Source organism: Rosa chinensis, chromosome 5 (assembly GCF_002994745.2).
Source record: "Rosa chinensis cultivar Old Blush chromosome 5, RchiOBHm-V2, whole genome shotgun sequence".
Lineage (NCBI taxonomy): Eukaryota > Viridiplantae > Streptophyta > Magnoliopsida > Rosales > Rosaceae > Rosa > Rosa chinensis.
In genome coordinates this window covers 4,605,928-4,616,601 of record NC_037092.1, presented here as the reverse complement: position 1 = coordinate 4,616,601, position 10,674 = coordinate 4,605,928, and the positions used below count along the sequence as shown (strand labels likewise).

Sequence of the window (10,674 nt, the reverse complement as noted above, 5' to 3'; positions counted from 1 at the left end):
AATGGAACAAATTAATTACAATTAAACAACACTGGCATTAATTAAGAAAGTGAGTGTTTGACTCCTAGTGGCATTAATTTAACTTGCCATAATTTTTCAGTGAAATTAAGCTTTTTCAGTACAGCTGAACATGCAGCAGTGTGTTTCTCTTCCTCTCTAAGACTAAACTTGGCCAAAAATCAGGACTAAAGATGCTTGGCTCCGGTGTGGGGAGTTCTACTCTTTTCATGGAAGGATGTCTTTAGGTCCAAAAAGCAACATTCCTTGGGCGGTGCAAAACATATGCCATGCTCCCATTCAGCACAAGTCTCTATATAAACAAACAAGAACAGACCGAGGTTCAAGCTATGTAGAACTGTAGAAGCACCAAAATCTGAGCTCAGATTCTGGAATCAGCGAATTCCAAAATGACGATCGAATTTAGAAAATCACACAAACAATCAATGATCAATCAAAGAAAGTAGTAGAGAGTTGAGAATCCAAGCCATACCTCGATCGATCTCTGTTACTACAAAACTGATAATCAATTGCAATCTGCTACTGCCTCGAAAGATCGACCTCGCCGCTCTCCTAACAAGATTTGCCTACATATTCCACGTATATATGTGATTGTAAAGAAGGTTTTGCAAGTTACAAATTAGAGTATAGTGGGAAATTATCTACTTAGACATAGGATTAGTAGGAAGATATCTGTAGATGACTAGTTATCAAATATTTTGTTCTTTTAATTATTTTATCAATATTTTGTTATAAAAACCTTCAAATATTTAAAAAAAAAAAAAATTTAAAATAATACATGGTGTCTGGATTTTCATGTCTTTTTCGTCAAAATGGGTTCTCTTAATAGCATAGACGGATATACACTAGTTATCTGTTAACGTCTGATTGTTTTATTATTGTCAAAAATGAAGGGAAGAAAACAAACTTGGTTTCCAAAACATTGCCCTCAAAATTAACCCTACAGAATTTGTAGAAGCAGCAGAATCCAGAAAACCAACAAGCCCTGGGTTTCAAGTTTCATTATCACTCCAGTATACTAACAGAGGTAGCACTTTGTGAGATGAGATCTCTTGTGAAATATGTAAAATAAAAAAGTAAAGGCTCGAGCAAAACATCAGTATCCGCAAATTCTGTATCTAAGGGCCTATACAATCTAGATCAATACAGTCACCATATTTTTTCTTCTGAATACATGTTTCTTTGCCTTATACTGCTGCCCTCACCAACTTGTCATGCTCCCTTACGCTTCATTTTAGCAGCTTTACCACTCCCGGGACGTACATGTATACTTGCTGCACGTGTAAAGAGAAAAAGGTGTTAAAAGAAATCAAGAAGCAAGTGCTGCAACAGAACCAAAGATAATGCATATCATTTCGTGACAATTTGACAAGGAGAACAAGACCTGAATAATCCAGATGCTAAGCACTGATTCAAGACAAAACATGCCGAATCCGATACAGTAGAACAACTATAAACAGAACAAATTCATCAGTATCAGCCATCAGATCTTAATACTATAACACGAACATGAAAACTACAAAATTATATATGCCAACTGCTTATAGGTTTTGTACACCATTAAAAGAAAAGAAGGCATCTGAGATGAGTGAAGGGTACATGGACAGTCAAATGATAAGCGGACTTCTATATAGTCTTACCCTAACCAAAGATCACTTCGAATATCAATTGCAGCCAGAATGCCACTGTTCCAAAAGCACACAACAGGTAAATCATAAGTAGATAAACAATGTTCAAGCATATTCCCAATTTTAATTCCTTACGCATCCACTAGTTATACAATTTTATTGTGTATAAATCTGTGCAATTCAGTAATCAAATTAATGTTTCGAGCAACATACATGAGAGATTTTCCTTCGAACATTATAGGGGGAGCAACCGCAGCAAAGATGCAGAAGCCAATGTGGATCTGTACGGAAAAGAAAATATAAGTAACGGGCTATGCTAAAATTCCTGGAGTAAACTGCAAACCTACATTGCAACAAGAAATGTAGGACAGCTTTATCAAATAGAAATCTGAGACAACAAAACCTAATACAAAAATAAATCTGAGACAACATTACCAGAAACATGAAAAACCATCTGTACTTCAAAGCACTCTCAGACCTGCAGGAAGATTAAATGAAAGAATACCAATCAATAGCAAAGCTAACACTATATTCAACAGTTAATGCATTATTCCACTTGCTTTCAAAACTTACGCATGCATTAGCATAAATTGTCAGGAGAGAGGAAATTCTACAATGCATGTATTACTTATTTGAAACACATTGATTGATCATAACTAACAGAACATAGTGTCATATTGCAACATGTTCACTCTGAGAACAGTTGCTTCATTATAATCTAACACAATGTCCAAGCTTCAGAGAATTTCTTTGTGGCTTATTAACAGGGGAATAGTAAAACTGGAGCTTGGTAGTTAACAACAAAAGATATCAACAACCAAATTTATCACCAAGAGAAAGTAATACCTGAACACACAGCAAAGAGGACGGTACCACGACACATAAGATCCAGGGGCCCCAGCAATGAAATATATAACCGCAAGGAACCAAATTGTCACCCCTATACCAACATGAGGAAATAATCAATTTCACCGAACTCGAAACAGCAGATCCAAAATTAATATTCAAGCAATTGCAGGACAGACGCAAAGTATATCTTTGTACTCACCTTCACCCTTAATCCAGGCAGTAGTCACAGCTCTTATATTCCAGAATAGGCAAGCAACAATTCCTGCATAACATCACCATTCATCAATAAATCTCAAGCCTTCAGTATATAGTAGAAAAACTTATTCATACAGTCTACCTGACAATCTAATCATGCTAGCAGAAGACAAGTTCATGCAATGATATATGGATTACAGAATAACAAGAACTGTTAAACATCAGTTATATTATCTTTGACCGTAATAGTTTTAAGGCCATCAAAATTGAGGCCTCAACACCATGTTACAAGGCCAACCATCATGGCACCAACAGCCATGATTTCAACGAGAGAAAACTATAGCCAGCACATGTATACATCTTTTTTTTTTTCTTTTTTTCTTTTTTAATTGCATGCAATTACAATCCCGACACATGTTATCAGACAATTTATAAATCAAGCAACAGTTGACATACCTAACCATGTTGTAAATGCAACATACATCACCCTTTGTAAATGAATTGGTATTTCGTTTGCAATATCAGGATGGATAAGTGGAAAGAAAGGAGGCCAATTTTTTTCCTCCAGAACAATTCCAGCTGCAAAACAAAACAGAGCATGTCAACACTCTAGGTGATAAACTTTCAGAGGACATCCACTTTCTTAGTTTTCTGGTAAGGTTTTGAACACATTCATTTAACCCCAAACAATGAGAAGACTACCGATATTTCAGCAAAATAAGGGCAAGGCATAATACCTCGTGCTGCAGCATCCTCTTTCTGTTTTACAATCTACATGAAGCACCAAAAAAAAAAAATGAATGTTGAAATTTGTATTGTATGGACCAATAAAGAATTATAATACAAATTTACAGGAACATTTGATGCCATGTTTTTTTTTTTTTTTGTTGGAAAGGTAAAGTAAGAAAAAGATCAACAACAGACAAAAAAAATCTGCTCTAAGAATACTCAAGTAAATATCTCAGAAATCATTCCCAGAAAATTTAGTCCTCACAAGATACTCCTATTCATCCGTAACCAGGGTCACCAAAAAAAATGCATAATGGCAAACATCAGTGCTCTACATCCTTTATGTTCAGGATAGTTAAGAAAATTTTCAGTCTCTTTATGAAAAAATATATATAAATAAATAAAAATTTGATAAACAGGTTGACAAACATCAGGGCCCTACAGCTGAGTATTACATTTCCATGATCAGAATTTAGAATTTCTTTCAAGTCACACCTCTTCACGCTTTCTCAGTTCAGATTCTTTAGCTTGGAGTTCCCTCTCCCTCTTTTTCAAATCCTCCTAAATCAAATAATAATAACTAAAATTAGAAAAACACTATGCCAAATACAAGTAATCTAATTAACAGCCTCTAAATTCAAACTCACCCCACTTCCATCAATAGGTATATCAATGGTTTCACCAATACCATAATTGAAACCAGCACGTTCTGGAGGCAGAGGTGGTAGTCTGGAGTTCTTGGCAGGAGCAACGCTTCCATGATTCTGGTCAATACAAATGCATTAGAGCTCAAACAGGTATAGTTTCTATGTTTATACATACAAAACCACCGTCTTTCTCTGTGCCTAATGACTTCACAGTCCATGCTATGACTCACCAAAATCAATCTAACAACATCTGAAATATTCAGAAAACAATCTTCCAATGAATGTTGTAACATTTCCTTTCAATCTAAATATAAACCTAAAGTGGTGAACACAGAAAAATCAGTTTCTACAAGCAACTCCAATGAAGTCCTGACTGATTATTTTTACACATTGAAATTTAGATCTCAAATTTCTATCGCAAGCTACTGTAACACATATTCAATTACAGAGACTTCAAATCCATGGAGATTCTACCAATTCAAACTGAATAGCTACAAACTTAACATGATTCACTTCAATTTCACTGAGAATCCAAAACTGAAAGGATCGCAGATCTTAAGATGTACTAACCCGCAGCCAAAAATCGCAAAGACTAGCTAAAAAGTACAAAACCTTTCAAGTCAACCTACCTTCAAATCTAAATTTGACTAGATTCAGAAACCAAATCATCGCATCCAAATACATCACAACCAGAACCAGAGAATCGCAAAAGGACACTCACCGAGAACGGATTGACTTCCCCCTCTTCAAAGAAATCTGAGACAACATTACCAGAAACATGAAAAACCATCCGTACTTCAAAGCACTCTCAGACCTGCAAGAAGACTAAATGAAAGAATACCAATCAATAGCACAGCTAACACTATATTCAACAGTTAGTGCATTATTCCACTTGCTTTCCCTTAGCATAAATTGTCAGAGGAGATGGAATTGTACAATGCATATATATTACTTATTTGAAACATGCAGCACGTGAAACAAATCGATTCCCCATAACTACAGAATGGAGTATCATGTTGCAGAAAACCGTTAAACTCCTTTCCACATTTTCACTGAGCTTGTTCTCAGTTGCCTCATTATAGTCTCACATGATGTCCAAGGTTCAGAGAATTTATTTGTGGCTTAATAACAGGGGAATAGTAAAACTGGGGCACAATAACTAAATTTAGCACCAAGAGAAATACAGGACAATAGATTCTCAAAATAAGGTCATCAAACACAACAACCCACATATTCAATTACATTAACAGTCAAACTAAAGTCTAATAGCCTATGTAAGCTAGCTGCAGCAGACAACAATATCATCAAATCTCAAAACAACGCCCATCAGTTCTACTTCTTCCATCTGTCCTCTCGGCCCTCTCCTCAGCCTTCACGGCTCTTCCCTCAGCCCGCTCCTCTGCCCCGACGGCCCGTTCCTCCTCCCTGACGGCCCGTTCCTCCTCCCTGACCGCCCTCTCCTCTGCCCTGACGGCCCGTTCCTCCTCCCTGACCGCCCTCTCCTCTGCCCTGACGGCCCGTTCCTCCTCCCTGACCGCCCGCTCCTCAGCCCTCACGGCTCGCATCTCCGCCAGCTCGGCCTGCTTATCGAGGCGCACCGCCTTGGCCTGAATCGAAGCTGAATAGAAGAGAGAGATGCACAAGCTGGCCCCTCCCAGAACACCAATCCCGGACCCAAAGGAAATTCTCGGCATGGCTAGGGCTAGTCAAATGCTGCTGTTCAGTGTAAAATGGGCCTATATTTGTTTGGGTGTATAAACTTTCAAGAAACAAAAAAAAAAAAAAAGGGACTTAAAAGTAAGCCCTTCCTAAAAAAACCTAGACTTGGGGGTATTTTACTTAAATTTCCGTATATACTCAAGTAGTTGCAAACATATGGTGAAGATTATGGATATATTTAGAGTTCCATCTGTGGAATAATTTATGATATTTGGTTACCTTAGTTTTTATATTAATACTATATCCCTTGAATAGACTCAAGTACTTCAAAAATTTCATCATTAAGTTTTTTAGTTTGTTTTGTTTCTAAGTACTTTTGATGAAGATAAATGAATACTTCTTAAACGAAAAACACATTATGCGTTTCGTCAAAGTAACTGACGAAGAAGAACTTAAGAGATTAACGATTACAGCTTAATTATCATTTACTGTCATTATTGTAATTGATATTTTCATTATAATTATCACCCTATATAAAGAGACTATCTAATGAAATGAGTAGACCAATTTCCATTTTACTTTCACACGTTATCAGCACGCTCAGGCTAATAGCTAAGAAGAAGAAAAAATTAGAATGAAAATATTATCATTCTAGCTAAATAGAAATACTCTAAAGAATATGAGATATATTTTCGAATTCTTTAATAATACACCCCGTTTACTTGCAGGAATGAATCAAGGAGAACTTGAGTGGTTAGTTGATAGTGGGACTACCCATACCATATTAAGGAATAGACAATTATTCATTGAATTAATAGACAATAATTCCTCTGTGACTACGATGATTGTAATAAAAGGGCGAGAAACTGCCAAATTTTTGTTGCCTAATGGCACAATGTTTAAAGTCACAGATGCTTTGTATGCACCAAGAGCTAATCGAACCTTATTAAGTTTCAAAGATATTCGTGTTAACGATTATCATATAGAAACCCACTATGAGAATGGAACCGAATACCTTTATATTATCTCTAATGAATGTGGAAGGAAACGCATTTTAGAGAAACTAATTAGTCAATCTAGTATATTGTACCTCACTACTATTCGGATCATTGAATCATATGCCACCACCAACAATGAAATGTGGGACACTGACTCATACAAGCTTTGGCATGACCGCCTAGGGCATCCTGATCGTGACATGATGATCCGTATTTTAAAGAACTCACACAGACATCCCTTCTTTCGAGTGAAAAATAAAATGGGACAAAAATCCACCACATTGCAAGGTGTCAGTCCTAGTACTGCTCAAATGCAGGCATTGCTTTCTGAAGTACCAGAAGCACTACCTCCCTCTCATTATGCCTCATTGACTATTTCAAAGGCACATCACTCATTTTGTAAAGCCTGCTCTTTAGCAAAAACAGGACCGAGACCTTCCTATGCTAAAGATACAAAACAAAACATTCTATTCTTACAAAGGATACAAAGAGATATTTGTGGACCTATCCATCTAGAATGCGGACCATTCAAGTACTTTATGGTTTTGGTGGATGCTTTGACACATTGGTCACATATCGCATTATTGTCCACAAGAAATACTGCATTTGCAAAACCCCTAACACAAATTATACATTTAAGGGCTCACCACCCTGATCACTCTATCAAGTCTACATCAAAAGCATTTGATGATTATTGCATGTCTACTGGGATCAATGTAGAGCATCCTGTACCTCATATGCACACACAAAATGGTCTCGCAGAAGCCACCATCAAAAGGCTACAAATGGTGACTAGGGCACTCGTTATGCGCACCAACCTGCCTATATCTACCTAAGATTATGCAATATTACATGCAGCTTTACTTATTTGTTTCAAACCCACTGCTAGCCAACCATTTTCTATGTTTGATAACTGGATATGAGTCTGACATTTCACATTTACGCATATTTGGTTGCGCAGTATATGTGCCTATTGCGCCCTCACAGCGCACTAAAATGGGCTTTCAGAGACGATTAGGTATTTATGTTGGATACGAATCTCCAACAATTATCTGCTATTTGGAACCCTTAACAGACGATCTCTTTACTGTTAGATTTGTGGATTGTCACTTTGATGAGACAGTCTTCCAGTCGTTAGGGAGAGATAGGAAAAAGGATTTTCCAAGAGATCGACAGGAATTGTCGTGCTTTGTCCCCACTCTGTCTGGTTTGTCCACACTCTGTCTCGTTTTGATCATCGCACTTCACAATGTGAAAGTATAGTGAAAAGAATAATCAATCTTCAGAACGTAGCAGATTCGATGCCTGATGCGTTTACTGATATTGCAAAACTGACAAGATCACATATACCAACTGCAAATGTGCCTGCAAGGTTAGAAGTCTCCAAGAAGGGGCACAGCACCGCAGATAGAGGCGCTGCAACCACACTTAGTGGAAGTGTGGTTAAGGCGGTGGCTCCCCAAAGGAAGAGGGGGAGGCCACTTGGTTCGATTGACACTCACCCAAGGAAGAAGAGGGTGAGTAACGCACAAACCAATTCATTAATCATCAATATAGAGAATCTATCTCATGAGATTGTCTCTTATTATAGTTATGTCTATGAATCAATAATGAAGGACGCTCTGATGTATAAAATGATTCCAAAGAACAAAGAAATCTCAATGGATTATGAAAGTGTGTATGAGTTGATGGAAAAATCTTCCATACACATTGATGATGTATTTGCATGCATTGTTGCTTAAGAAATAATAGAGCACGATGCTTAAAAGGTTTGGTTTGTTCTCCTCCTTCTTTCTTCTCCTTCCTTCCTCAGTCCCTCCCCCATATCAAGGTTTGATTTGGATACCCAAATCTGAGTTTCTTTGATCTCCTTGTTATTCTTCCTCCTCTTCCTCTTTCTTTTTATTTTTTTTTAATTTCTTGTTTTGTTTTTTTTTTCATCAATCCTTGAAAAAACGGATTTGCCCTTACAAGTTTGAGCAAAATCACATTGACTAAATGAGGATGTAACAATACGTACCAATTTTAGGTTGAGTTTTCAACTTCATGTACTGTCTTGTTTTCTTTGAAAGAAAATGTACCAATCTTCATAGTGAGCCATATGTGTTTGGGGATGGAGATTACAATACCATCCCCATCCCCGGGGTCATTCTTCACCTCCATCCCTGCCCCAATCTCCAATAAAAATACTTTGGGGATTCCCCGTCCCCATCCTCACTGGGGACTAAGCCTCCAAACCTGCCCCAAATTTCCAATAAGAATTTAATAAATAAAATAATTTTGTTCTCATATTGCATTTTTTAAAATCAAAATCTACAACAAATTAAATTAAAACATTATTAAATCCATATATAAATCATAATTCAGTGAGTGCAAAAGTCAAAACACCATTAAATTAAAAGTGTAGCTATTAAAGGAAAATAGTAAATGTATATATTTGTGATTTATATTATAAAAAAATAAATTTATAAATATATATATATATATATATCTAAATTAAAAGGTCTGCTCACGTAAGGGACAGTTTTTAAGGGACTATGAGGGACAAGTGAATATGATGGCTGAAAATAAATGCACAGTTTTAAGTTGTTATAATTTCTGCTTTTATATTTAATACATGTGGTTGAGATGCATTTGTCCCTCACAGTCCCTTAAAACTGTCTCTTAGGTGAGCAAATCTGTATAAATTAAAATATCTATAAATTAAATATATGTATATATTATTAGGGTGGGTTTGGGGATCACAATACCATCCCTTGAATTCTCCCCCATTAGGGGCGGGTATCCAATGGAGCTCCGCCCCGCTAGAGATTTTTGTCATCCCTAATGTGTTTTCCTGTTCTTAAAAAATTTCCTTTTGCAAATCAATCATTAGATGTTTAGATATTCATGTGTAGATCATTTATTTAATTTTTGACTCAAAATGAAAATCTTTAAGACATTCATAATCGTAATTTATCAATTATAACATTAACAATTCATGTTTGACATATTTGGTTCGTACATTAATTTGATTTTGTTCGGTACCTTAACAAATAACAATTGAGTTTTTCTATTGGAACCTCCAAATTTACTCACTTGACCTCTATACTTTTTACACCTCTTATCAAATTTTCAAATACTAAATTTACTTACTAAATTTCCTCAAATAACCTCACTCATATAATTTGCAAACAAATTATTATCTTTAAAATAAAAAATTTAGTTATTTCAATGATTTAATCACTCTATAAATCTTAACTAAATATACATTTCTTAATCAAACTTGAGTTTGAAAAATTAATGTCTAATCAATAAGAAAATGCCATGAACTCTTTTGTTTTTAATTTTTTTTTTCTATTTTAGTTGTGCACTAAAAAAATGAAGAAATCATTTGTTTTTAAGCTAAAAAAAAAAAATCATTTGTTTTTTAATGTTTATTTTTTTTTCTAAATTGTTTGTACCACATGATTAATTATTTAAATATAATCATATTTTTAATTCTTATTAAATATATATGAATGCTTTAATGAGTATGTAGTGAAATTGGAAAATGAAAATAGATAAGGAAAATAATAAGAAATACAATATAATATTATTGAATTGGAAAGTCTACATAAAATAAATATAATATTTTTTGGTATAATTATTGTCCTTAATAGTCATTTTATAGTAGGTTATATATGTCATTTAATAATTTATAATAGAGTGAGGTCAAATGAGCAGATTTGGAGGTCCTAATAGAAACTCTCATAACAATTTGGAAGCAATTTTTTAGAAGTGATCTACTCATGCATACATAAACATCTAAAGGTTGATTTACCGTAATATAATTGAAAAGTAGGTCTCACATACTGTTGATTGGAAAGTTCTCAACTAGTCTTCATTAAAGTGATCTTTATTAGAAAGGCTCCCATGATAAATGGTTTGTTTACAAAAATTCATGTGTAGTAGTAAATGAATTTATTGTCT

General features: G+C 35.3%; 1 protein-coding gene across 9 annotated transcripts in view; it reads right to left on the bottom strand.

Annotated features, from left to right (window-relative positions):
• Positions 1 to 10,674, bottom strand: part of LOC112165129 (secretory carrier-associated membrane protein 3) — a 60,033-nt gene that overhangs the window by 47,099 nt on the left and 2,260 nt on the right. For 2 of the 9 annotated variants that reach the window (XM_040506085.1, XM_040506086.1), the window contains 11 exons: positions 4,788 to 4,891; positions 4,108 to 4,183; positions 3,915 to 3,977; positions 3,428 to 3,461; positions 3,147 to 3,269; positions 2,695 to 2,757; positions 2,493 to 2,586; positions 2,082 to 2,124; positions 1,860 to 1,927; positions 1,659 to 1,703; positions 1,403 to 1,468 (listed from right to left, as the gene is read on the bottom strand). In XM_040506085.1, the coding sequence (XP_040362019.1) occupies positions 1,403 to 1,468; positions 1,659 to 1,703; positions 1,860 to 1,927; positions 2,082 to 2,124; positions 2,493 to 2,586; positions 2,695 to 2,757; positions 3,147 to 3,269; positions 3,428 to 3,461; positions 3,915 to 3,977; positions 4,108 to 4,183; positions 4,788 to 4,891 (779 nt within the window). Of the gene's footprint in view, positions 1 to 976; positions 1,293 to 1,402; positions 1,469 to 1,658; positions 1,704 to 1,859; positions 1,928 to 2,081; positions 2,125 to 2,492; positions 2,587 to 2,694; positions 2,758 to 3,146; positions 3,270 to 3,427; positions 3,462 to 3,914; positions 3,981 to 4,066; positions 4,184 to 4,787; positions 5,082 to 8,743; positions 8,962 to 10,674 lie in introns of those variants that run through there. The other 7 variants (XM_040506089.1, XM_040506087.1, XM_024301565.2 and 4 more) reach the window with 7 other exon arrangements.